The sequence below is a fragment of the Scyliorhinus canicula genome, chromosome 25, assembly GCF_902713615.1.
Source record: "Scyliorhinus canicula chromosome 25, sScyCan1.1, whole genome shotgun sequence".
NCBI lineage: Eukaryota > Metazoa > Chordata > Chondrichthyes > Carcharhiniformes > Scyliorhinidae > Scyliorhinus > Scyliorhinus canicula.
Window position 1 is genome coordinate 21,918,857 of NC_052170.1, and position 26,124 is coordinate 21,944,980.

Below are 26,124 nucleotides of genomic sequence, written 5' to 3' on the forward strand. Positions count from 1 at the left end.
CAGTCACAAGCAGGCCCTGGTTCTCTATTCCCAGCTCCTCGTGGATGCCAATGAAGTTGGTCAGACACAAGTCTGGTCGGAACCCAGGAACTCATTGCTACTCAACACTCGCGCTCAAATGTCCCCACTGCACACACTGCACCCCCCCCCCCCCCCCACCTCCTCCACCCAAACTGCTGCAACAGTCAGGGATCGACAACTAGCAAATACAAGTTCAACTTCTGAGGTTGCCCAGAAGCTGGAGAGAAAGAGAGAGAGAGAGAGAGGGGGGGAGAGACAGGGGAAGAGAGAACGCAAGGGAGCGAGACCGTGACAGAGACGGAGGGAGAGATGGGGTGGTGGGGGAGGGAGAGAGATAGAGAGAGCGAGAGAGAGACAGCGAGAACAAGAGAGAAAGAGAGCAAGGGAAACAGAGAGAGAGGGGGAGACAGCGAGTGAGGGAGGCAGAGACAGAGCTGGGGAGAGACAGAGAGGGGGAGAGATAGAGATGGGGAAAGACAGAGAGAACAATAAAGAGAGCAAGACAGAGACTGTGAGAGACAGTGAGCGTGATGGACAGAGAGAGGGAGCTACAGGGTGAGAGACAGACAGAGAGAGGGAGACAGAGGGGGATAGAGAGAGAGAAAGATACAGAGAGCAAGAGAGAGACAGAGACAGAGATCAAAGGAGACAGAGAGCGAGAGAGACAGAGTGGGAGTGACAGGGAGCGAGTGAAAGAGACACAGTGAGATACATACAGAAAGCACAAAACACTCAACCATGGAATGCATTGACTAGACTAGATGACCCAGCAATTTGCAATCCAATCTAATACTGATCTCCCACACTCCGCACATAATACTTGGATTGTCTGTCTGCAAAATACTTTGGGTTTTGATGTCTATTTCCGGGATGCACCGTGAAGGGTACCAATTGTAGCTGACGTTGTAGAAAATACTTTTCCCAGCTGGCTGACTGGCGGTCAGGTGAAAGTTCGGGAAGAGCCTGGGACTTTGGGTTTAATCCCTGCACAAACACTCAGCTGATCCCTCCTCTCCTTGGTGTTGAACAATCCTCCAGTTTTAGTTGCGGGTGACACTCCCCATTCTCACAATGAATGCGCCCTCATCTCGCAAAGTGGCTTGGGGAGGTCATGTAGCGTTCCTGAAATCCTGAATACTTACTACCAGAGACTCCCCGCGCGGCAGAAGGAGGCCAATCGGCCCATCGAGTCTGCCCTGACCCTCTGAAAGGGCGCCCTACCTCAGCCCACTCCCCTGTTCTATCCCCGGAACCCCGTCTAACCTGCACATCAATTGGACGCTAAGGGGCAATTTAGCATGGCCATTCCGCCTAACCTAATCTTTGGACTGTGGGAGGAAACCGGAGCACCCGGAGGAAACCCACGTCGAGACGGGGAGAAAGTGCAAACTCGGAATTGAACCATGGTCCCCGCCGCTCTGAGGCAGTAGTGCTAACCACTGTGCCGCCCATAACCATATGCCAAATATCAGCGGATTTATAGTAATACCCCCTTTGCCTGCCTGGATTTTCTGGTTGGCTGATGGTTGATTGGGTGGACGATACCTGGCACACCTTTGCTTCCTTGTCCTCAGCGCCCATGGTCCACCAACCTCTTGGAGAGTGAGAAGTGGAGGGGAGGGCATGGGAGGGGAGGGCAGGGGAGGGAGGGTCACATCATGGGAGGTCTGGAACGGCGGATGGGGGTGGCGTGAGAAGGAGGAGTGGGATGGGCTCGGCACGCGAGATTTGGAATGACGCCTCGCCGTAACGAGACTAACGCGACACAAAATGCTCGGCGGAGTCCACCAGCTTTCAAACGGCCTGACGGTTCTCCATACAAATGGTGGCAACGTTTAGCCCCACCCGTGGTGATGACGGATCCGGTTAATGGTGATTTGGGAACGCTGTTAAAAAAAGAATGATCACCTGGTTGGCATGAGGTCAAAGATGCAAGAGAGATTGATCTGATCTGTACTGGCTCTCGGGCTGCATAAGCGTAACTGCACCCAGTGGGGGTGGGGGTTTAAACCATCGGGATCCTGACATCTGGCCTTTCCCGGGTCATTGACCCTGTGCGACCCCCAGCCCGGGGCGCCTCAATACTCATTACCAAGTGTGGCGAAAGATTGCCCAAATCGTTGGCCAACAAAGCTCTGCATTGAGGATGATCGACAGAGTTTCTCGCTGGCTCAGGGTGAAAGTCAATGGATCTCAGATCCAGTCGAAAAGTGCAATTAACAGTTTTCCGGGGGTTTATCGCCTCGGGTACCCCTCCGACCAACCCAGCACCCCTGGCCCCCAGTCCTGAGAAACATCCCCCCCCCCCCCCCCCGCCCCGCCAACCCCCCTCACATAAGGAGGGAGTTTGCGGCAACAAAGCTCCTGGAGAAGGCTTACATCAATCCTGCCGCTGCCCAAGGACTTTACCAATCCACCCGCTGCTCAGCCTGCGTCGCGCCATCCAGTATGGCTAAGACCACCATGTCCGGCCTGGTCACTACTACACACACTGAACAATAGAACGCAGGGGTTTAAGGCACATGGTGATTCTTGAACAATGTTGGCGCACTATCCCAATTATTTCCATGACGACTAAGGTCAAATGGGGTGGTCATTAGGCATCTTTGGAAACTGAATCTTGGGGCAGGGAAGACCCCACCCCATCCCCGTTGGAAGAGGTCCACAATAAGGGGAGTAGGAACAGATTGGATAACAAAGAAGGTGAAATAAGAACAGGTTCGGCCTATCGAGCCTGCTCCGCCGTTCAATACGGTCATGGGCGATCTGGGGCTTCAGCTGCCATTTTCCCGCTCCCCGGATCCCTGAATTCCCCGAGGGACCAACAATCTCCCCAACCCAGCCTTGAACCTGCTCAGCGATGGAGCACCCACGGCCCTCCGGGGCGGCGACTTGCAAAGACTCACAACCCTTCGGGCGGGGTAATTTGTCCACATCCCCAGCCAAGGACAGGAACGCTCCAGGCAACATATGGGAGTTGGAGTCTTAACCGTTATCCCTGGGGGGGAGGGGGGTAGAGAAATTCGACTGGCGTAGAGGCGAGGCGAGGGGTGAGAGGTCAATCAGGGGGTGGCGGCAGCGAGTTGGCTCTTTGGCTGACCCTGTCTTGACCCTGCTTTGGGCTACCTTTGGCAATTGAACGTGAGGCGGCTTTACCCGGATTCTGAAGCGATCGGCGGGGGGGGGGGGGGGGGGGGCGCTCTGCGTGTGTGTTTCCTCCATTACATTGAAGGACTGAGGGGTTGGGAGGGTGAGGGTGAAAGGGAGCGGGCGGAGGCATTGCACAGGCGAGTTTGGTGACTGAGGATTGGGACAGCCTTCCTCGGGCGTGGCACCGGGTGGCATCAAGATGGTGCGGACCAGGCACCGGGGCCTGGGCACAGGCCGGGAGGGGCACACGGCCACGTTGCTCAGAGTCATTGTTGGCGACCAGGCCTGAACCTCAGAGGAAAATTATTTTCTTTGCCAGCTCCCGCTCGATATCGGCAATCAGGCTGTCAAAGTCCTTCGGCCGGCCGGTGAAAGGCGACTCAAAGTCCAGCTCGCCGCAATCGCCAAGGTCGCCGCCGGGGTACGGGTCGCCGCCTTGTCCTTCGCCGGCCCCCGGCCCGTCCAGGAGGCCCTGGCTCAGGGCCGGCACCTGGACGCCATTGGCCGCCTCCCGCTCGCCTCCAGGCCCCAGGTAACTCCGGCCACAGCTGCTCCAGTCACCGGCGTGGCGGTTGCGGGATGAGCCGGCGGCACGCCCCACGCGGTTCCGGCAGACCACCTCCTCGGCGGAGGCGGGCGGGGGGATTGGTGGCTGCCGCCCGAGGGGCAGGCGGCTGGTGGGCTGTGACTGCTCCAACAACCTGTCCCGTCTGACTCGGACTCGGTCGCCTGCAGAGAGACAAAATGGAGAAATAGAGGAAGAAATCTGCGGCAAAATAGGCCATTCGGCCCAACAGGGAGATGTGCTGCTGGTTACCAGCACACACACACACATACACAGTAAAGCTCCCTCTACACTGTCCCCGTCAAACACTCCCAGGACAGGTATAGCACGGGGTTAGATACAGAGTAAAGCTCCCTCTACACTGTACCCATCAAACACTCCCAGGACAGGTACAGCACGGGGTTAGATACAGAGTAAAGCTCCCTCTACACTGTCCCCATCAAACACTCCCAGGACAGGTACAGCACGGGGTTAGATACAGAGTAAAGCTCCCTCTACACTGTCCCCGTCAAACACTCCCAGGACAGGTACAGCACGGGGTTAGATACAGAGTAAAGCTCCCTCTACACTGTACCCATCAAACACTCCCAGGGCAGGTACAGCACGGAATTAGGTACAGAGTAAAGCTCCCTCAACACTGTCTCCATCAAACACTCCCAGGACAGGTACAGCACGGGGTTAGATACGGAGTAAAGCTCTCTCTACACTGTCCCCATCAAACACTCCCAGGACAGGTACAGCACAGGGTTAGATACAGAGTAAAGCTCCCTCTACACTGTCCCCATCAAACACTCCCAGGACAGGTACAGCACGGGGTTAGATACAGAGTAAAGCTCCCTCTACACTGTCCCCATCAAACACTCCCAGGACAGGTACAGCACGGGGTTAGATACGGAGTAAAGCTCTCTCTACACTGTCCCTGTCAAAGTGCAGGAAAGGAGAAATCGGAAGGAGCTGGGACCCTGATAAATCCGTCCCTGCAAAGATCAGACATTCGAGACCAATGGTGATAGCCTTGGGTGAACACTAGTGAACTCAGGGTGGACTTTCTGGGTTGCCACAGTGGAGACAGTGGGGTGGTAGTCATGTCACCAGATCTGTAACCAGCACGGGCTAATGCTCCAGATTTAAATTGAATGAATAAGTTTGGAAGGTAAATGACCGTCTCAGTAATGGTGACAAAAACATCCTGGAAACGTTGTCGTAAAAACCCGTCGGGTTCACTAATGTCCTTGAGGGAAGGGAATCTGCCGTCCTTAACCGGTCTGGCCTAATGTGACTCCAGACCCACAGCCAATGAGGTTGACTCTTAAATGCCCTCTGAAATGGCCAAACTAGCCCTTCAGGTCAAGGGCAATTAGGGATGGGCAATAAATACCGGCCCAGCCGGGGACGCCCACATCCCGGGGAAGAACTGAAAGTGAGTCAGTCATTATGTGGGTGTTGGAGCTGATTGATTTGGATTATAAAAGCCTTTGAAATTCTTACACGCATGGATTGGTATCAAAGTGACCCCTGTACTTACTAGGCCACAGCTGCAGCAGGTAGTGTAGAACCTCAATGTGCATCTTGAAGTCCAGGGCATTGGCGAGCTCTTTGGAATGAGAAAAGGTTCTGGCGCCTGGCTGAGAGGATTCCTGCTTCTGACCCAGGAGTACCGGCCCAAAGCAGACAGCCAGGTTCTGACACGTCATTTTGTTGGACTCTTGCAGAGAGGCCACCAGGCTGAGGTGGTCAAGGAGGAGTGTGAGAGTGGCCTGAGAGAGAGAGAGAGAGAAATGGGATCAGAGAGATTGAACAGCGCAGATAGCAGGAGAACAAGCTCTGTCGCTTCCCATGAAGCCTCCACTCTCAATTCTGGCTTGACCCCTCACCCTTTGACATCTTCCACATCACCGTCCGCAACACGACCCCTCCAAACTCCATTACTCCTCCGAGCTTTCCATCTGATCGGCAAACTCCGCCTCTCCCTCTGTATTTTAACCATCCCCATCTCAAATCCCAGGACCCTCCCCATCTCAAATCCCAGGACCCTCCCCATCTCAAATCCCAGGATCCCCCTCACCATCTCAAATCCCAGGACCCTCCCCATCTCAAATCCCAGGACCCTCCCCATCTCAAATCCCAGGACCCTCCCCATCTCAAATCCCAGGACCCTCCCCATCTCAAATCCCAGGATCCCCCTCCCCATCTCAAATCCCAGGATCCCCCTCCCCATCTCAAATCCCAGGACCCTCCCCATCTCAAATCCCAGGACCCTCCCCATCTCAAATCCCAGGATCCCCCTCCCCATCTCAAATCCCAGGATCCCCCTCCCCATCTCAAATCCCAGGACCCTCCCCATCTCAAATCCCAGGACCCTCCCCATCTCAAATCCCAGGATCCCCCTCCCCATCTCAAATCCCAGGACCCTCCCCATCTCAAATCCCAGGACCCTCCCCATCTCAAATCCCAGGACCCTCCCCATCTCAAGTCCCAGGACCCTCCCCATCTCAAATCCCAGGACCCTCCCCATTTCAAATCCCAGGACCCTCCCCATCTCAAATCCCAGGATCCCCCTCCCCATCTCAAATCCCAGGATCCCCCTCCCCATCTCAAATCCCAGGACCCTCCCCATCTCAAATCCCAGGACCCTCCCCATCTCAAATCCCAGGATCCCCCTCCCCATCTCAAATCCCAGGACCCTCCCCACGTTAAATCCCAGAAACCCTCCCCGCCTCAAATCCCAGGACCCTCCCGTCTCAAATCTCAGGACCACCCTCCCTGGGTAACAGGATCTTGGCTCATCTCCATTTGCTTGCTTTATCACATATCCAATAAAAACACGTCAAGCTGAAAATTGGAAAAATTCAAATCGGCACCGCAGCATCCAATATTTGGAGTGTGTGATTCCACTAGCCTTCCAGATACAATGCTCTTAAATAACCTCTAAATAACCTCGCTCCTATCTTAAAACGGTGCCTTCCTGTTCCGGCTGCTCCTGCCAGAGCCAATCATTTCTCTGCAAATGTTTTTTCAAATCTTTTTATCATTTTAAACACAAAGGCTCGAGAACTGAAGGGTCACTTCTTCCCGTTGGTGTCCAGGAGAACAGTGAGCGACAAGACGTGGGTTTTGAGGAGGGTTTGTAATCGGTTTACCGCTGGACTCTGGATTAACTGTTCGGTTAGCAATCCGCATCAGGGACCAACAGAGGGGTTACCGTCCATCATGGGTCAGAAGCGGGGATGCTCGCTGACGACTGCACAATGTTCAGCACCATTCGCGACTCCTCAGATGCTGAAGCAGCTTGTGTCCAAATGCAGCAAGGCCTGGGCAACAACCCGGCCTGAGCTGACAAGCGGACAGCAACATTCATAGAATCAGAGTCAAAGCGGTCTGCAGCACAGGAGAGGCCGTTCGGCCCATCTCATCTGCACCGGTCAAAAACAGCCACCGAGCTATTCTAACCACATTGTCCACCATAGAACATAGAACAGTACAGCACAGAACAGGCCCTTCGGCCCTCGATGTTGTGCCGAGCCATGATCACCCTACTCAAACCCACGTATCCACCCTATACCCGTAACCCAACAACCCCCCCCTTAACCTTACTTTTTAGGACACTACGGGCAATTTATCATAGCCAATCCACCTAACCCGCACATCTTTGGACTGTGGGAGGAAACCGGAGCACCCGGAGGAAACCCACGCACACACGGGGAGGACGTGCAGACTCCACACAGACAGTGACCCAGCCGGGAATCGAACCTGGGACCCTGGAGCTGTGAAGCATTTATGCTAACCACCATGCTACCCTGCTACCACTTGGCCCATAACCTCGTATGGCCTGGGATGGCACATCCCACAGCATGTGCCGTCGTCTCTTAGCTGCCCCTCAGTTCAAGGGCAGTTAGGGATGGGCAGCAAACGCTGGCCTAGCCTGGGGAGAACATCCCACAAACAAATAATAAAATAACTTCCCTCCTGATTTAGGGCGTCTGGAATCTCGGCAGGTCCAGTTTAGCCAGGCACGTGATTGGCCGTTTTCCTAACCGCTCGCTGTTCGTGCCCTAATGGTTATTTAAAAGTAAGCGGGATTTGACACCCCAACCACGTCCGAGGCTCTGCCAAGCGGCACTGCTCACCCTCTGGCGGATAAGTTGTTGGAAGATACGTCAAAATTGGATTAGTACAAGGGGCAGCACAGTGGCCTAGTGGTTAGCACAACCGCCTCACGGCGCTGAGGTCCCAGGTTCGATCCCGGCTCTGGGTCACTGTCCGTGTGGAGTTTGCACGTTCTCCCCGTGTCTGTGTGGGTTTCGCCCCCACAACCCAAAAATGTGCAGAGTAGGTGGATTGGCCACGCTAAATTGCCCCTTAATTTGAAAAAATAATTGGGTAATCTAAATTTTAAATAAATAAATAAATAAATAAAATTGGATTAGCACACACAGGCGGTATGTTACCACCAGAGGGCAAGCAAGTTGCAGGAAAGCTGATATGCTACAAATAAAGACTATTTTTTGCAACAAAAAATAGCCTAACTCCATACACCCGCCTCCGTTAATATCATTCGATGGCAAATACCCATCAATCTCAGTTTTAAAGTTTACAGTTGATTTAGCATCGATTGCCGTTTGTGGAAGAGAGAGAGAGGTCTTACAAGCTTCTGCCATTCCTCGGAAAACCCTTTCCCAACTTCCCTCAGCAGCGGGTGCAGAAGGTCGCGGGCTCAAGCCGCTGACCGAAGCCCACAGTCCCAGGCCGACAGGGCCAGTGTTGGACTGAGGGAGCCTGGAAGATGAAACGTCGAACCTCGTCTGCATTCTCTCCCGCGATGGCCAACGTTCCGAGGTACACCTGTTAGGGAGGGAGTTCCGGCATTTTGACCCAGCGACAGTGAAGGAACGGCCGATACATTTCCACGTGGGGATGGTGAGTGACTCGGAGGGGAACCTCTAGGTGGTGGGGTTCCCAGGTATCTGCTGCTCTTGTCCTTCTTAGATGGCAGCGACCGTAGGTTTGGAAGGTGCTGCCTAAGGTGCCTTGGTGAGTTACTGCAATGCATCTTGCAGACGGTACACGATGCCTGTACTGTGCGTCGGTGGTGGAGGGAGTGAATGTTTGTGGAAGGGGTGCCAATCAAGCAGGGCCGCATTGTCCTGAATATTGTTGAGCTTCTTCTAGGGTGTTGTCGGAGCTGCGCTCATCCAGACGCATGGAGAGCATTCCAGCACACTCCTGACTTGTGCCTTGTTGATAGTGGGCAGTCTTTTGGGGAGTCAGGGAGAGAATTATTCTGCGCAGAATTCCCAGCCTCTGATCCGCAGGCCATCACCTTGGGTCTGCGTGTTACAAGTCCAGTGGTGATACATTGCTCCAGCGTCTAACCTGGCCAACCCTTGGTCATGAGGCCAACCACCCACTCCTGGCATTGATCCTCTAGGGACTACTTCCAATTGACTGACAGAGCAGGCGCAATGGGCCAAATGGTCTATCCCAGCTCCTAATTCTTATAGGAACATCGGAACTAGGGCACAAGTTGGCAATTCAGCCCTTCGAACCCGCTCCGCCGTTCAATCAGATCAGGGCTGATCTCTTCCTGGTCTCAAATCCACTTTCCCACCTGTTCCCATTATCCTTTTAACCCGTTTTCTAAAATCAAAAATACACCTATCTCCCTCTTGAAACCATTTAATGACTCAGACTCCACCGCACTGTGGGGGCAGCGAGTTCCACAAATTCACCACCCTCTGCGAGAACTAGTTCCTCCTCATCTCGTAGGTTGAGTTCGCCTCTCAGCCTATATCCATGCCCTCGTGTTCGAGATTGCCCCACAAGGGGGAATATTGGGCGCGATTCTCCGCAAATGCGGAGAGTCGTAAAGGCTGCCGTGAAACCGGCCGTGTTTCACGGCAGCCTCCGCGCCCTCTCCCGGGACCCGATTCACCCCCCCCAGTCGGGGCTAGCATCGCGGCCCCGGGAAGAACGGCAGCGCGGGCTTAGCGAATGTTCGCTAAGCCCGGCCGCCAAGACTCACGGCGGCTGACGCGCACGATGACGTCAGCCGCGCATGCGCGGGTTGGACGGCTCCAACCCGCGCATGCGCGGATGACGTCATCGCGCATATGCGTCAAACCCGCGCATGCGCGGTCCGCCATGCCCCTCAGCCGCCCCGCGGACTGATCCTGCGGGGCGGCGGAGGGACAAAGAGTGCGCGGGATTCGGACCCGCTGCCCGCGATCGGTGGGCACCGATCACGGGCCCATACCACCCTTGCCATGGCCGTGGTGCGGCCGTGCCAATCGGTGGCATGGTTGTGCAGAACGGCACTTTGCGGCCGTTTTCACGAACCGTGATAGCAGGTGTGTTTAAATTCGTGAAAACGGCCGTAAAGGCCTGGGAACTCGGCCCATCGGATAGGGGAGAATCGCTGCTCGCCGTAAAAAAAACGGCGAGCAGCGATTCGTGTCGGGGGGCGGGCGTGGGGGGGGGGGGGGAGAATAGCGGGAGGTCGGGAAAAATGTCGGGAAGGCCCTCCCGCTATTCTCCGACCCGTCGTGGGGGGGCGGAGAATCGCGCCCATTGGGTCTACATTTACTTTATCAATCCCTTGAAATATTTTATATATCTTGAACCAGATCCCCTCTCAGCCGTCTAAACCCCAGCGAGGACGAACCCAAACTGGTTAATCCCTCCTCATACGTTAACCCTTTCATCCCCGGAATCAATCTGGTGAATCTCGCCAGAACTGCCTCCAATGCCACCACTGTACATATGCACTCTGGCAAATAAAAGGGAAGTTAAATTTGTACAAGGCTTTGGTTAAGTTCCAGATGGGGTGCAGTTAAAGGAAGGAAGCGAGCACCACGGACAAAGGTCCTGGGGTGATTCGACAAGAGGGAACAAATTCATTGGGATCCAAAAAAGTTTCGGAAAGCATTCACAGTGAGAAATTGTTAGCACAGGTTAGTCAAACAGACACAACTCGAGGGTCATCGCTGGAAGAATGAAAGGGGAAGTCTGCAAAATGTTTTCACACAAAAGGTTATTAGATTATTAAAACGGGGAATACTGCACCACAAGGGGACGACTGAGATAGAGGCAGAGACAGCGGCCGGGATTGTCTGTTCTGGAGTCTAGGTGCTTCCACCAGCGGAGAATCACCGCGGGCCCCTCCACTGAGGCAGGGCCCAATGTGCAGGTCTTTCCTGGCACCATGCGGATTTACACATGGGGGGGGGGGGAGTTCACCAGATTCCAGCGGAATCCCAGTGTTGGGCCGTCCGCTCAAAATGGGATCTGATTGGGGCTGTTGGGGGAGCCGATGAGGGATCTGATTGGGGATGTCTGGTGGGTGCTCTGATGGGAGGGCTGATGAGGGGAGTGATGGGGCGAGTGATAGGTGTGGGCTGATGGGGGTGGTGAGGGGGGGGCTTAGGGGGGTGATGGGGAGCTGTTGGGGGAGTGATGGGGAGCTATTGGGGGGCTGATGGGGGGAGTGATGGGGCGAGTGATAGGTGGGCTGATGGGGGTGGTGAGGGGGATGCTTAGGGGGGTGGTAAGGCGGATGGTGAAGGACAGATGGTGGGGGGCTGATGAGGGGTTGGTGAGGGTGGGGGGGTTGGTGAGGGGGTGGTGGGGAGGTTGGTGAGGGGGTGGTGAGGGGGTAGTGATAGGGGGTGAGGGGGTGGTGAGGGTGGGTGAGGGGGTGATGGGAGGGTGGGGGGGTTGGTGAAAGGGGTGGTGAGGGGGTGTGAGGGGGTTTGGGGTGATGGTGAGGGAGGTGGTGGGGATAGTGATGGGGGTAGCCTGTGCCCGGAGGCCACTAGTGGGGGATTGGAACATCACAATTGGTTTGGCAGGGTAGGGGAATCCCGGCCTCCATCATGTACATGGAAATTAGATAAGGATTTGAAGACGAGGGTGGCAGGGCAAGTTGAGAAGGCTATTAAAAAGCAGACAAGGCCCCTGGCTTTACACGTAGCTGCATAAAATACAAGCACGGTAGCATTGTGGATAGCACAATCGCTTCACAGCTCCAGGGTCCCAGGTTCGATTCCCGGCTGGGTCACTGTCTGTGCGGAGTCTGCACGTCCTCCCCGTGTGTGCGTGGGTTTCCTCCGGGTGCTCCGGTTTCCTCCCACAGTCCAAAGATGTGCAGGTTAGGTGGATTGGCCATGCTAAATTGCCCTTAGTGTCCAAAAATTGCCCTTAGTGTTGGGTGGGGTTACTGGGTTATGGGGATAGGGTGGAGGTGTTGACCTTGGGTAGGATGCTCTTTACAAGAGCCGGTGCAGACTCAATGGGCCGAATGGCTTCCTTCTGCACTGTAAATTCTATGTAAACAATAGCAGCAAAGTCATGGTAAACGTTTACAACACAAGTTAGGCCTCAGCTATAGCGCCACTTTTAAAAATTAATTGACAGGATGTTGGTGTCGCTGGGTAGGCCAATGGAGTTAAGGCCACGATCTTATTGAACTGCGGAGCAGGCCCGATGGGCCGAATGGCCTGTCCCTGTTCCCAATCCATGTGTTTTTCACAAACAAGGACCTGGGCGCTAAGTGGCAGGTTCAGGACACAACAGGAAGCCCTTCGCACAAAGAGTGAGCAACACCGACTGGGCTCTGGGCTGGCAGGTGGAGGCAGGGGGCTGGGTTCTCCGTTTCAGCGGCTAAGTGCCGGCTCAAACTGAGAAATCCTGGCCGTTTTCCAACCCGGAAATCGGCGGCGAACCCTCATCGAGTTCAGTACCCGTGAGAGCCTAGCAGCGGCGCCGGGCGAAACCCCCGGCTCCCGTGCCGATAACGTCCCTGGCCGCGCATTCGCACGGCGACGACCGGCAGCCGGTCAAGCCGTACAACATGGCGCTGGCCGTGCGCGGACCCGATCCGCCATCCGCAACCCCACAGGCCCCCCCCCCCCCCCCCATCAGTTCCCCCAGCCCTCGGGGAAGCCCCTCCCCGGCCAGCGGCAGGGACCCCGGCCGAGTGTGGCGGCGCTGGACACAGTCAGGCAGCCAGTTAGGAAGCCGGCCCATCAGGGGTGGAGCATAGCGGGAATGGCCTGCCGATGACGCAATGGCGCGCGGCCCGATTATTCCACTTCCGGGGGGGTTGGAGCGTGGCTGACCGGTGCCGGAATCCACTCCGCCCGATCGCCGATTACGATATCGGCGTCGGGCGACGGAGCATCCCCCTCAGGATCTCCGCAGTTCATCATAGGTTTCAACGGAAGATGAAGCATGTGGGCTGAATGGCCTCACTTGATCAACCACGACCATTGCAATGTCACAAAGTGGAAACGTCTAACACTCCCAGTTGAACAGGCCGCTCTCTCCCTCGCTTACCCACCATCGCAAACTGCTGAGCCATCCACAAAGTTCACTGTGTCCCTTCCTCCCCCAACTGCACAAAGATCTTCCTCGGCCCGTACCAGCCCACCGCCAGCTGCTTCACTGGGCATACCGGGGGGAACAGAGCAAGGTTCTCTCAACGTGGCCTTACCTTCTCCGCCTCGGGCAGGCAGTCGAGCAAAGCCACGGTGTTAGCAGGAGTGGCACCGGCATCTGGTACGCCCATGGCCATCTTCAAGGGCCACTTGGCCATGGCCTCCAGCACCACTTCGTACAGCGTCTTCGTGATGAGGGCGGACGGCAGCTCTCGAAGGTAGTCTTTGAGGATGCCTGCGGCAGAGGAAGAGAGTCAGGAAGGGGAATGTAAATTGACCAGCAGAATAACGAGCCCCATTCAAGGTCAATGGTGAGGGAGGCCAATCTCCTTGCTCGTGTTTCATAGAACCTACAGTGCAGAAGGAGGCCATTCGGCCCATCGAGTCTGCACTGGCTCTTGGAAAGAGCACCCTACCCAAGCCCACGCCCCCACCCTATCCCCACAACCCAGTAACCCCACCCAACACTAAGGGCAATTTTGGACACTAAGGGCAATTTAGCCTGGCCAGTCCACCTAACCTGCACATCTTTGGACTGTGGGAGGAAACCGGAGCACCCGGAGGAAACCCAAACAGACACGGGGGAGAACGTGCGGATTCCGCACAGATAGTGACCCAAGCCGGGAATCGAACCTGGGACCCTGCAGCTGTGAAGCAATCGTGCTAACCATTATGCTACCGTGCTGCCCTTGGCCATGGCCAAGTTATTCCCCATGTTCACAGTAATGGGGGGCAGCAAGATAGCAGGGTAGGTCAACCGGGCAAGAGATAGAGGGAGCACTGGAGGGAGGGGGGGGGGGGGGGGAACCAGGAGTCAGAGATGGGGTGGGGCGGCGGGTTGGTGGGGACAGGAGAAGCCGGGAGACAGAATGGGGATATGTTCTTTCTTCATTCATGGGCTATGGGTGTCGCTGGCTGGGCCAGTATTTGTTGCCCATTCCCTAATTGCCCTTTGAACTGAGGGGCTCGCTCATCCATCTTACAGGGGCAGTCAAGGGTTAACCGCATTGCTGTGGGTCTGGAGTCACATGTAGGCCACGCCGGGTAAGGACGGCAGATTTCCTTCCCGACCATGACAATGGTTTCATGGTCATCACTAGACTTTTAAATCCCGACTTTTATTGAATTCACATTTCACCATCTGGCAAGAGGGAGGCGGGGAAGGGCAGGAGTGGGGACAGGCAGTCGGAGGAGCAGCTGGGAAGTGCAGGGGGCAGGCATGATAGCACAGTGATTAGCACTGTTGCTTCACAGCTCCAGGGTCCCAGGTTCGACTTCCCGGCTTGGGTCGCTGCCTGTTCTCCCCGTGTGCCTGCGTGGGTTTCTTCCAGGTGTTCCCGTTTCCTCCCACAGTCCAAAGATGTTCAGGTCAGGTGAATTGGTCACGTTAAATTGCCCTGTAGTGTCCAAAGATTAGGCGGGGTTACTGGGTTACGAGGATAGGTTGGGGGGCGTGGGCTTAGGTAAGGTGCTCTTTCAGGGGCCGGTGTGGACTCGATGGGTTGAATGGCCTCCTTCTGCACTGTAAATTCTATGACATGTGGGCCAGGCACAAGGTTGGGGGAAGGGGGCAGATAGGAAGAGAGAAGGGGCAGGAAGGAGGCGGAAAGACAGTCGAAGATGCAATTTTTACTGCCAAGCAGGCTTCAAAAAAGGTTTCAAAATTTGATAGCGGTAAATCTATGCGCTGGTGGTCGTGGGGAGGGTCAGTAAGAGAAGGAAAACGGTTTTGAAAAAATAAAACAGAGATGAAGAAAACCTTTTTATGCAGCGAGTCGTTACGAAAAGGAGTCAGATTCAATCGTAAACTGCGAAAGGGAATTTAATAAATTGAAGAAATTTACCCGGGTCTGTGGAAAGTGCCACAGGAGTGGGAATGATTGGACAGCTTTCTCAATGAGCTAGCACAGACAGGATGGGCTGAAGGGCGCACGAGGATTCTATGAGGGAATCGGAGGCAATGTGGAGCATGTCTGCTCTGTTGTGGGTCAAATGTCAGGGGCTACTGCCCGCCAGGGTCCGAGGTCAAGGGCTCCCCACTGCCCGGGTCACAGGTCAAGAGTTCCCCCGGTCAGGGTCAGAGGTCGGGCGTTCCCCCCCCCCCCCCCCACCCCACCCCCTGGCCGGGGTCAGAGGTAAAGCGATCCCCCCCCCACCACCGCCAGGGTCCGAGGTCAAGCGCTCCCCCCTGCCCGGGTCACAGGTCAAGAGTTCCCCCGGTCAGGGTCAGAGGTCGGGCGTCCCCTCCACCCCCTGGCCGGGGTCAGGGAGGTAAAGCGATTCCCCCCCCCACCGCCAGGGTCCGAGGTCAAGCGCTCCCCCCTGCCCGGGTCACAGGTCAAGAGTTCCCCCGGTCAGGGTCAGAGGTCGGGCGTCCCCTCCACCCCCTGGCCGGGGTCAGGGAGGTAAAGCGATTCCCCCCCCCCCACCACCGCCAGGGTCAGAGGGCATTCCTGCCTCGTTGCTCACCTGTGATCACGTTGATGTCGGGGTAGATTTCCTCGGAGAGGTTCACAGAGGCGCTGTCGCGCTCGAAGGAGTCCCGTAACTCTTTCTTCACAGCAGCTGAGCCACAGAGACGGTACAGGCCCACAGCCTTGACGCCCAAACATCACAAAATAAAAAGAACACATTTCCGTCAGGATGCACCTTAAAACTCCTGTAACATCATCCCCCAAACACCTCAAGACTAGAGGCAAGCTGAGAGATCACCTGTCCAACCCAAGGACTGATATAAGCTCAATAAAATACAAATCTCCCCGAGAAATATCATCTAAAACATATTTTTAGGCGAGAGTTAAGCAGAATGCTGTAAGGTGCCAGACCAGCTGAATATGTACAGCATTTTCTGTTTTTAATCCAGATCTGAATTATTTTTCACTGGTTTTTTAAAAATATTTGTGCACAGTTAAAGGTTTTTAATATTTCACAGTGGAATTATTTATTTTTGTGTCCTGGTTCAACTCTGGATTCTGGTGTTTTGTCGATCAAAATGCAGTGCTGCCACCTGCCATTAGAGGGGGCTCTCGCTGGCATGATCCCCAGCAGATTAGCAAGATGGCATGAGATGACCAGAATCACACTCCCAGACCCATCAACCTCTCCCCAACCCGGCACCCCTCCTCCTCTGCCCAGGTTCCAACACTCAGCCTCACCTCCCACTGCACTGGCCCCACCCCAATCCCCCTCCCCCCCCACCCATCCCCGTACTGAGGACCCACAACCCTGAGCCTCACCCCCCCCCCCCCCCCACAACCCCTCACTGCCCAGGTACAATCCCACACCCTTGATTCTCCGCATCGTACCCTCCCTCACTTCAGCAGTAATCACCCCCCCCCCCCCTCAGCTCTCCTCCTCCCCATTTCCCCTCCTCCCGTTCCCTCCCCAGACAGGGCACCCACCCCTACAATGAAAGCCCTCACAGACACGGCTCCCTCCGCATCCTTCCCCCCCCCCACCGCATCTCACATTCTACCCCCACTCCATCGTTCCCACCCTCGCTTACCCAATCTCAGACTTTAACCCTCTACGTTCTTGGCATCGCCCCGTTTCTAACCTCCAAGTTCTCCTCCACTACCTGACTCCGCATCGCAATCCCGAACCTGGTCTTCGACAAGCCTGCGAGCCCCTCCATCGCCGTCTCTGCCTTTCCCTCTCCCTCCGTCCCTTCGAAACCTCCATCGCTCGGACCATGGTCTGGTTTCCTCTTGTCCCCCTCCGTCGCTCCCCCTCCGCCGCGCCACCCCCGCCCCCCCCCCCCCCCCCCCCCCCCCCCCCATCCACCCTGAGAGCTGTTGGCACTCGAGACCCACCTTTAGGCCCCGTTTCTCAATCTCGGAGACGCACTTCTGGATCAGCAGCGGGACCCGGGCTCCGGAACTCTCCCGTTCCGTCAGCGCGCTGAGCTCCACCCTGAAGACCCTGGGCTCACGGTGTTCCTCGGCACAGCACAGCGGCACCTCCCACAGCTCCACCAGCGACACCTTCAGGTAGAGGACCCCACGAGGCTCCAGCTTCATGGCGAGCTGGTGCGTGCGGGCGCCTGGCAGGGGACACAAAACACATTAGCGGCGTACACCTGCTTCTGTGGTCTTCTGGTAGAGAACGTGGCCACGTGACGTATGCCCACAATACCCGTACAGCCTCAGCAAGCAGTGAGTCAATGCTTTCGGAGTTCGTTAGCTCTCAGGATCTGCCAGATGCGAAGATGATCAAATTTATTATCTGTCCCTAACTTCCCTGAGAAAGACAGGAACAGGAGGGTATTCAGCCCCTCAAACCCCTCCCCCCCCTCCCCCATTCAATTAGATCATAGCTGACCTGATCCTTGGGTCTGCCTTTGATCCATATCACGCTAGCATAGTGGTTAGCACTGTTGCTTCACAGCTCCAGGGTCCCGGGTTCGATTCCCGGCTTGGGCCACTGTCCTGTGCGGAGTCTGCACGTCCTCCCCGTGTCTGCGTGGGTTTCCTCCGGGTGCTCCGGTTTCCTCCCACAAGTCCCGAAAGACGTGCAGGTTAGGTGAATTGAACATTCTGAATTCTCCCTCTGTGTAGCCAAACAGCAGGAGGGCAGCAGGGTAGCATGGTGGTTAGCATAAATGCTTCACAGCTCCAGGGTCCCAGGTTCGATTCCCGGCTGGGCCACTGTCTGTGTGGAGTCTGCACGTCCTCCCCCTGTGTGCGTGGGTTTCCCCCGGGTGCTCCGGTTTCCTCCCACAGTCCAAAGATGTGCGGGTTAGGTGGATTGGCCATGCTAAATTGCCCGTAGTGTCCTAATAAAAGTAAGGTTTAAGGGGGTGGGGGGGGGTGTTGGGTTACTGGTATAGGGTGGATACGTGGGTTTGAGTAGGGTGATCATTGCTCGGCACAACATTGAGGGCCGAAGGGCCTGTTCTGTGCTGTACTGTTCTATGTTCTATAACAGGCGCCTGAATGTGACTACTAGGGGCTTTTCACAGTAACTTATTGTAGTGTTAAAATATAAGCCCACTTGTGACACAAATAAAAGATTAATATTATAGATTATCGTGATGTCCCGTCTCAGTGTGCCCCCAGTCTTGAATGCTCCAATTGACCGACATCCTAGTTGGGGGGGGGGGTGGGGTTTGTCAAGTATTCCACCATCTAGCGGTATACCCCATTTCTCTCCCAAATGGCCTGCCGCTAATTTTAAAGGTTATTTGACCTTTCTTCTCGGTTCCCACTGACCAGAGGAAATAATCTCTCCATCAGCACTCTTGTGCAACCCTGTTTTTTAAACACATCTATATTTGTATTGAAGCATTTTCATTTTTGCAAATAAATGCAACAAACCCTCAAAATAGCATGAGTGTTCAGAATTCCACAGGATCTCCACAGCGCAGAAGGAGGCCATTCGGCCCATCGAGTGGGCGCTGACTACCTCCCTGAAAGAGCACCCCACCCAGGCCCAGTCCCCCGCCCGATCTCTGCAAGCCCATAACCCCAGCTAACCTGCATACCTTTTGGACTCTAAGGGCAATTTATCATGGCCAATCCCCCTAACCTGCACGTCTTTGGACTGTGGGAGGAAACCGGAGCACCCGGAGGAAACCCACGCAGACACGGGGAGAAAGTGCAAACTCCGCACAGTCACCAAAGGCCGGAATTGAACCCGGGTCCCTGGCGCTGTGAGACATGCCTCCCCGCACTCCACTGATACCAGAGGCACTAGTAACACATTATAACGTCTTTTTCTTCGGATATGGGACCAGCCTGCACCTTTACAGGAGCAGGTCAATAATTTTCTATCCCCAAAATACACATAGAAAGAGTTTGTGAAGACATTAGTTCTAAGGGGATATCTTACATACAACCACAAGACAAAACAAATACCCAAAATCTACCACACACACACACACAGAGACACAGACACACATGTACATCATGTGGAAAATGCTTTAGTGACTGGAAGCCAGGGTCCAGTGGGGTCCCACAGGGATCTGTGCTGGTTCCCCTATTGTTTGTCATTTATATAAACAACATAGATGACTATGTGGGGGGTAGGATCAGTAGGTTTGCGGATGACACAAAGATTGGCCGGGTGGTTAACAGCGAGATTGAGAGTCTTGGGTTACAGGGAGATATAGACGGGATGGTTAAATGGGTAGAAACGTGGCAGATGGAATTTAACCCTGAAACGTGTGAGGTGATCCACTTTGGAAGGAATAATGTGACAAGGAAGTATTCAATGAATGGCCTGACACTGGGAGGTTTCGAGGAACAAAGGGACCTTGGCGTATTTGTCCAGAGATCTCTGAAGGCAGAAGGGCAGGTCAATGGGGTGGTGTAAAAGGCATATGGGACACTGGCCTTTACAATCGAAGGATAGATTACACAAGCAGGGAGGTTGTGTCGGAGTTGGAGAACTTTGGTGATGCCACAGCTGGAGTACTGTGTGCAGTTCTGGTCATCACATTATCGGAAGGATGTGATTGTACTGGAGGGGGTGCAGAGGCGATTCACCAGCATGGTGCCTGGGATGGAACATTTAAGGTATGAAGAGAGGTTGGACAGGCTGGGGCTGTTTTTGCTGGAGCAGAGAAGACTGAGGGGCGACCTGATCGAGGTGGACAAGATTCTGAGGGGCAGGGACAGGGTGGATAGGGAGCAGCTGTTCCCCTTAGTTGAAGGGCCAGTCACGAGGGGGACACAAGTTCAAGGTGAGGGGCAGGAGGTTTAGGGGGGATTTGAGGAAACCCTTTTTACCCAGGGGTTGGTGAGGGTCTGGAACGCACTGGCTGGGAGGGTGGTAGAGGCGGGTTGCCTCACATCCTTTAAAAAGATCAGCACTTGGCACGTCACAACATTCAAGGCTATGGGCCAAGTGCTGGCAAATGGGATTAGGTCAGGTGTGTTTCAAGCGGCGGTGCAGACTCGATGGGCCGAATGGCCTCCTTCTGTGCTGTATTATTCTGTGATTTTGATTCAGTGAAAAGGAAACCGGAAAGGTTAGGAGATCTCAGGATAACAGGATACAGTCATGAACACATGGCCCTATGGTGCACACACTCCTCCATAAACCATCAAGGATCCTTACACCATGCTGTGACTGGCAATGCAACAGACCTCTCGCCTCCTTTTTCACTTTGTAAACACCTCAATTGTATCACCACATACCTTCGGAGAGGCTACAATGGTTACACGGTCAGCCTCAATGGCAGCTACCTTTCTAGGGGTGAAGTGGGCAGCACAGTGGTTAGCACGGCTGCCTCACAGCGCTGGGGACCCGATTCAATTCCGGCCTTGGGTCACTGTCTGTGCGGAGTCTGCACGTCCTCCCCGTGTGTGCGTGGGTTTCCTCCGGGTGCTCCGGTTTCCTCCCACTGTCCAAAGATGTGCAGGTTAGGTGGATTGGCCATGCTAAATTGACCCTAGGTGTCCAGGGATGTGCAGGTTAGGTGGGGTTTTGGGGATGTGGGACTAGGTAGGGAGCTCTTTTGGAGGGTCAGAGCAGACTTAATGGGCCAAACGGCCTCCTTCTGCACTGTGGGGATTCTTGTTTTTTTTTTATTTTAGAGTACCCAGTTATTTTTTTTCCAATTAAGGGGCAATTTAGCCTGGCCAATCCACCTACCCTGCACATCTTTGGGTTGTGGGGGTGAAACCCACGCAGGCACGGGGAGAATGTGCAAAACGCCAGAAGGACAGTGACCCGGGAATGGGATTCGAACCCGGGTCCTCAGCGCCGCAGTCCCAGTGCTAACCACTGCGCCATCGTGCTGCCCACACTGTAGGGATTCTAAGTGATATCAGTTGTAGTTAGAAGTGTTCAGCGTGTTCCACATTTGTAAGAATTGCCTCACACTATCACTATCATCATGAGAGGGGGTTGGGGGAGGTTCTAACTGTAAAATACCCCCCGAGACCATGACTACATTTACTCTCATGCTTTATAAATTCGTTCATGGAATGCAGGTATCGCTGGCTAGGTTGACGATTGTTGCCCAGCCCTAGTTGCCCTTCAGAAGGTGGTGGTGAGCCGCCTTCTTGAGCCGCCGCAGTCCATGAGGTGTAGGTACACCCACTGTGCTGTTAGGGAGGGAGTTCCGGCATTTTGCCCCAGCGACAGTGAAGGAACGGCCGATATATTTCCCAGTCAGGGTGGTGAGCGACTTGGAGGGGAACCTCCAGGTGGTGGGGTTCCCCGGTGTCTGCTGCTCTTGTCCTTCTAGATGGCAGTGGTCGTGGGTTTGGAAGGTGCTGTCTCAGGAACATAGAGCATAACCCCTCCCAACCTTTCTTTTGGTCACTAAGGGCAATTTATCACCTAACCTGCACGTCTTTGGACTGGACTGTTAGCACACAGGGCTAAATCGCTGGCTTTTAAAGCAGACCAAGGCAGGCCAGCAGCACGGTTCGGTTGCCGTACCAGCCTCCCCGAACAGGCGCCGGAATGTGGCGACTAGGGGCTTTTCACAGTAACTTCATTGAAACCTACTCGTGACCATAAGCGATTTTCACTGTGGGAGGAAACCGGAGCACCCGGAGGAAACCCACGCAGACACGGGGGGGAACGTGCAGACTCCGCTCAGACAGTGACCCAAGCCGGGAATCGAACCTGGGACCCTGGAGCTGTGAAGCCACAGTGCTCGCCACTTGTGCTACCGTGCTGCCCTAACCTTGGCGAGTTACTGCAGTGCATCTTATAGATGGTACACATGGCTGCTGCTGTGGTTGTGGTGGGAGTGAATGTTTCAGCTGATGGCTGGGGCTGCTTTCTCCTTTAACCTTTGCCCCACATGTAGATAAAAAAAATCTTGAATTGAAATCTAGTCTCAGTAATGATGACAATGAAACTCTGGTCGACTGTTGGGAAAACCCATCTGGTACACTAATGTCCTTTAGGGAAAGGAAATCTGCCGTCCTTACCCGGTCTGACCTACATGTGACTCCTGACCCACAGCAATGTGACTGACTCTGAATTGCTGCCTGAAATGGCCGAGCGAGACCCTCAGTTCAAGAACAATTAGGGATGGTCAGCTAGGCCCACATCCGATAGAAGAATAAAGAAAAAATAACATGTTTCTATGATCCCTCCTCATTAGCGAGACAAAAGTGGCTTTTCAAATCTTTAAATCATGGCTCTGTAGACACCTCACCCGCCTCTGAATCTGGCTCAGGTCCCCGATCGGGAGGCTTCAACACATGATCCAGGTAGATTCTCCAGCGCAACGTTCAGGGCGACTAATCAAACACATTGATCCGTGGGCCTGTCTGTCTTCCCAAGGCGCTGTCTCGAAGGAGAGTAGTTGATTCCTCTCTGGTGTCCTGGCCAATATTTATCCCCCCCCCCCCCCCCCCCACCCCCCGAAACAGAGAAAAATCACAGAAGCAGATTACCCGGGCATTATCACACTGCTGTTTGTGGGACCTCGCTGTGCACAGATTGGCTGCCTAGCAACCTACAGGACAACCGTGGCTGAACTTCGAAAGAGACTTCAATGGCTGTAACTGGGAACACGGCCACATGGAAGTTCCCCTCCGAGTCACTCCCCACCCCGACCTGGAAATGTATCGGCCGTTCCTTCACTGTCGCTGGGTCAAAATCCTGGCGCTCCCTCCCTAACAGCACTGCGGGTGCACCTACACCTCATGGACTGCAGCAGTTCAAGAGGTCGGCTCAAGCACCACCTTCTCAAGGGGCAATGAGGGGTGGACAATAAATGCTGGGCCTCATCAGCGACGCCCACATCCCATAAATTAATGTAAAAAAGAGGTGTTCTGAGGTTATAAGAATGCAGAACTTCCTTTGGTATTCCCACGTCACACTATTATCCAATTGTCCAGCTGGCTCCTGGTGCAGAGCGAGGCCAGCAGCGGGGGTTTGATTCCCGTACCGGCTGAGGTTATTGTCAAAGGCCCGGCCTTCTCAACCTCGCCTGAGGTGTGGCGACCCTCAGGTTAAATCACCACCTGTCAGCTCTCCCCCCCCCCCTCAAAGGGGAAAGCAGCCTATGGTCATCTGGGACTACGGCGACTTTACTTTTGCGACTTTATCGTCCAATAAGATGGCGCAGACCCAGATGTCCGTGGCACTTCCTGCTAAGATCATTGGGTTAAGGTTCCCGGGGTAGGGATCACCCACTCACTGCCCCCCCCCCCCCCCCCCCCCCCCGGCATGTAGGCAATCCCCATTTCCCAAACAGAACGACACACAACGGGCGCGGTTCCAGGAAATTTCGATCCGCTGGGTCTGGTATTCATTACAAGAATTAAGCCGGGTGTCCGCAAAACCCGTTGAGCGCTGGGGCCAGGTTTCCGTGCGGCGATCCCAGGGGGGGGGGGGGGGACAGAGGAAACCGAGCGCGAGGCAAACATCAAACCAACGAGGAAGAGCAGCGACAAGAACCCTTTTCTGGGGATCGTGAATGGCCTCGCCGCCCCTGTAAATATACCCGTTTATACCCGCCCAGGGGCTGGTTTAGCTCACCAGGCTAAATCGCTGGCTTTTAAAGCAGACAAAGCAGGCCAGCAGCACGGTTCGATTCCCGTACCAGCCTCCCCGGACAGGCGCCGGAATGTGGCGACTAGGGGCTTTTCACAGTAACTTCATTGAAGCCTACTCGTGACAATAAGCGATTTTAATTTCATAAATGGCCAGACGGAATGCTTAACCCACGGCAGATCGAGGAAGCATTCTTCGACAGCGCTAAAAATAGATTGGAGAGCTCCCCGGGCTGGGTTTATTTTTTTCTTCTGTATTTGTGTGTATGTGGTCACATTCCCAGAACAGAATGTGCTCTGCTGACACTCATCGGCCGTGGGCTGCTTTCAATTACACATTTCCTTCTCCTTGTGTGGAAGTTGGTGCCTGCTTATATAAATCGAACGGCAACGCACGTTGGGTCTGGGTTCCAACACCCACAGCACCACCCCCCTGCGGGGGCAGGAGCTGGGGAACGGAGCGGGAGAGAGCCTCTTCTCTTCCCAATCCCGACCTTTCCGTCGGCGATCCCTTCCCGACCTCTCGCGGAATCTCACTCCTGCCAGGTCGCCCCACCATCGGCCCAGCTTCCAACACCTGGGCCTTGCCGGGACTGAACCTGATCCTGGAAGGTGATGGGTGCCTGGGCCCAAGTCGCCCAAGTCCTGAAAGATTTATAACAGATGTGTGCACTCGAGGGCAATGCCAAAAGATGCCCTCATTTGCTCCAGTCAGTTTTTACATGGATTATACCCAAAAAACACAAGGGGCTTGCTGAATGCTCATCACTTTCCTTCACCTCTCTTCCTGCCATGACTTAATAGGAACACAACACAGACCGACACTTCTCAATATTTCCAGGTACCATCTATCAACCTCCAGCCTCACCAGCACAGGAAGCGAATTAAGACACTCTCAGAAACTATGCAGCATTTTCGGAGGCCCCATGAGAAACTCCAGGATCTCTAAGTGGCTTTCTGAACACTATTGTTTAAGACTTCGGCTAACACAGGCTGCAAATCTCACGGGCTAACCAACAGGGCAAATTAGAGCACAAGCAAAACTAGGCCATTCGGTCCATCGAGTCTGCTCCGCCATGACACACTGGGCAGCACGGTAGCATGGTGGTTAGCATAAATGCTTCACAGCTCCAGGGTCCCAGGTTCGATTCCCGGCTGGGTCACTGTCTGTGCGGAGTCTGCACGTCCTCCCCGTGTGTGTGCGTGGGTTTCCTCCGGGTGCTCCGGTTTCCTCCCACAGTCCAAAGATGTGCGGGTTAGGTGGATTGGCCATGCTAAATTGCCCGTAGTGTCCTAAAAAGTGAGGTTAAGGGGGGGTTGTTGGGTTACGGGTATAGGGTGGATACGTGGGTTTGAGTAGGGTGATCATGGCTCGGCACAACATCGAGGGCCGAAGGGCCTGTACTGTGCTGTACTGTTCTATGTTCTATGACTGATAACCCTCAACTCCACTTTCCCCCTTCACCCCCATAACCCTCGATTCCCTCACTGATTCAAACTCTGTCTGTCTCAGCCTTGAACATACTTAACGACCCGGCCTCTACAGCTCTCTGCGATAAAGAATTCCACAGATTCACTGCCCTCTGGGAGAAGAAATTCCTCCTCATCTCTGTCTGAAATGGGCGACCCCCTTACTCTGAGATTCTGCCCTCTGGTCCTAGACTCTCCCACGAGGGGAAACAACCTCTCAGCATCTACCCTGTTGAGCCCCCTGAGAATCCGATATGTATCAATAAGGTCGCCTCCCTCATTCTAAACTACTCAACCTCTCCTCATAAGAAAATCCCTCCATACCCGGGATCGACCTGGTCAACCTTCTCTGGACTGCCTCCAATGCCGGCATATCTTTCAGTGTGTAAATCTCACAGGCTGGGTATCCACGAGGTGCTGTGGGTCATCAGCAACAGCAGAATCGTGCTCAACCACAATCTGCAACCGCGTGGCCCGGCATATTCGCCGTCAAGCTGGGGGATCAACCCTGGCTCAGTAAGAAGTGCAGGAGAGCATGCCAGGAGCAGCACCTGGCTACACCTAAGCTATGAGGGTGCCAACCCAGTGAAGCTACTTTACAGAACTACTTGCAATCCCACAACCAACAAATCGGATCTCAGCTCTGCAGTTCTTCGCGGTAGTGCGCAGCACGGTAGCACAGTGGTTAGCACCGTTGCTTCACAGCTCCAGGGTCCCAGGTTCGGTTCCCGGCTTGGGTCACTGCCTGCGCGGAGTCTGCACGTCCTCCCCGTGTCTGCGTGGGTTTCCTCCGGGTGCTCCAGTTTCCTCCCACAGTCCAAAGACGTGCAGGTTAGGTGGGTTGGCCATGATAAATTGCCCTTAGTGTCCAAAAAGGTTAGGTGGGGTTACTGGGCTACGGGGATAGGGTGGAGGTGTGGGCTTGGGTGGGGTTGTCTTTCCTTAGGGTCGGTGCAGACTCGATGGGCTAAATGGCCTCCTTCTGCACCGTAAATTCTATGATTCTATGATTCAATTG

At 54.7% G+C, this 26,124-nt stretch overlaps 1 protein-coding gene across 1 annotated transcript; it reads right to left on the reverse strand.

Moving 5' to 3' along the window:
* Positions 1-3,204: 3,204 nt before the first annotated feature.
* On the reverse strand, positions 3,205-17,358 carry LOC119957204 (rho GTPase-activating protein SYDE1-like). Its single transcript, XM_038785019.1, has 5 exons — positions 16,983-17,358; positions 15,640-15,766; positions 13,227-13,405; positions 5,262-5,493; positions 3,205-3,900 (listed from the first exon to the last, which is right to left on the reverse strand). Exons 1-5 carry the CDS (start codon positions 17,187-17,189, stop codon positions 3,464-3,466), a joined length of 1,182 nt encoding a protein of 393 aa, XP_038640947.1. The 5' UTR covers positions 17,190-17,358; the 3' UTR covers positions 3,205-3,463.
* Between the last annotated feature and the right edge of the window lie 8,766 nt (positions 17,359-26,124).

Coding starts and splice junctions, on each gene's coding strand:
- LOC119957204 (XM_038785019.1), bottom strand. CDS start 17,189: ATGAAGCTGGAGCCTCGTGGGGTCCTCTACCTGAAGGTGTCGCTGGTG. Junction 15,767..16,982: donor TTGAGAAACGGGGCCTAAAG/GTGGGTCTCGAG, acceptor TTGGGCGTCAAG/GCTGTGGGCCTGTACCGTCT. Junction 5,494..13,226: donor GCCTGCCCGAGGCGGAGAAG/GTAAGGCCACGT, acceptor TCTCTCTCTCAG/GCCACTCTCACACTCCTCCT.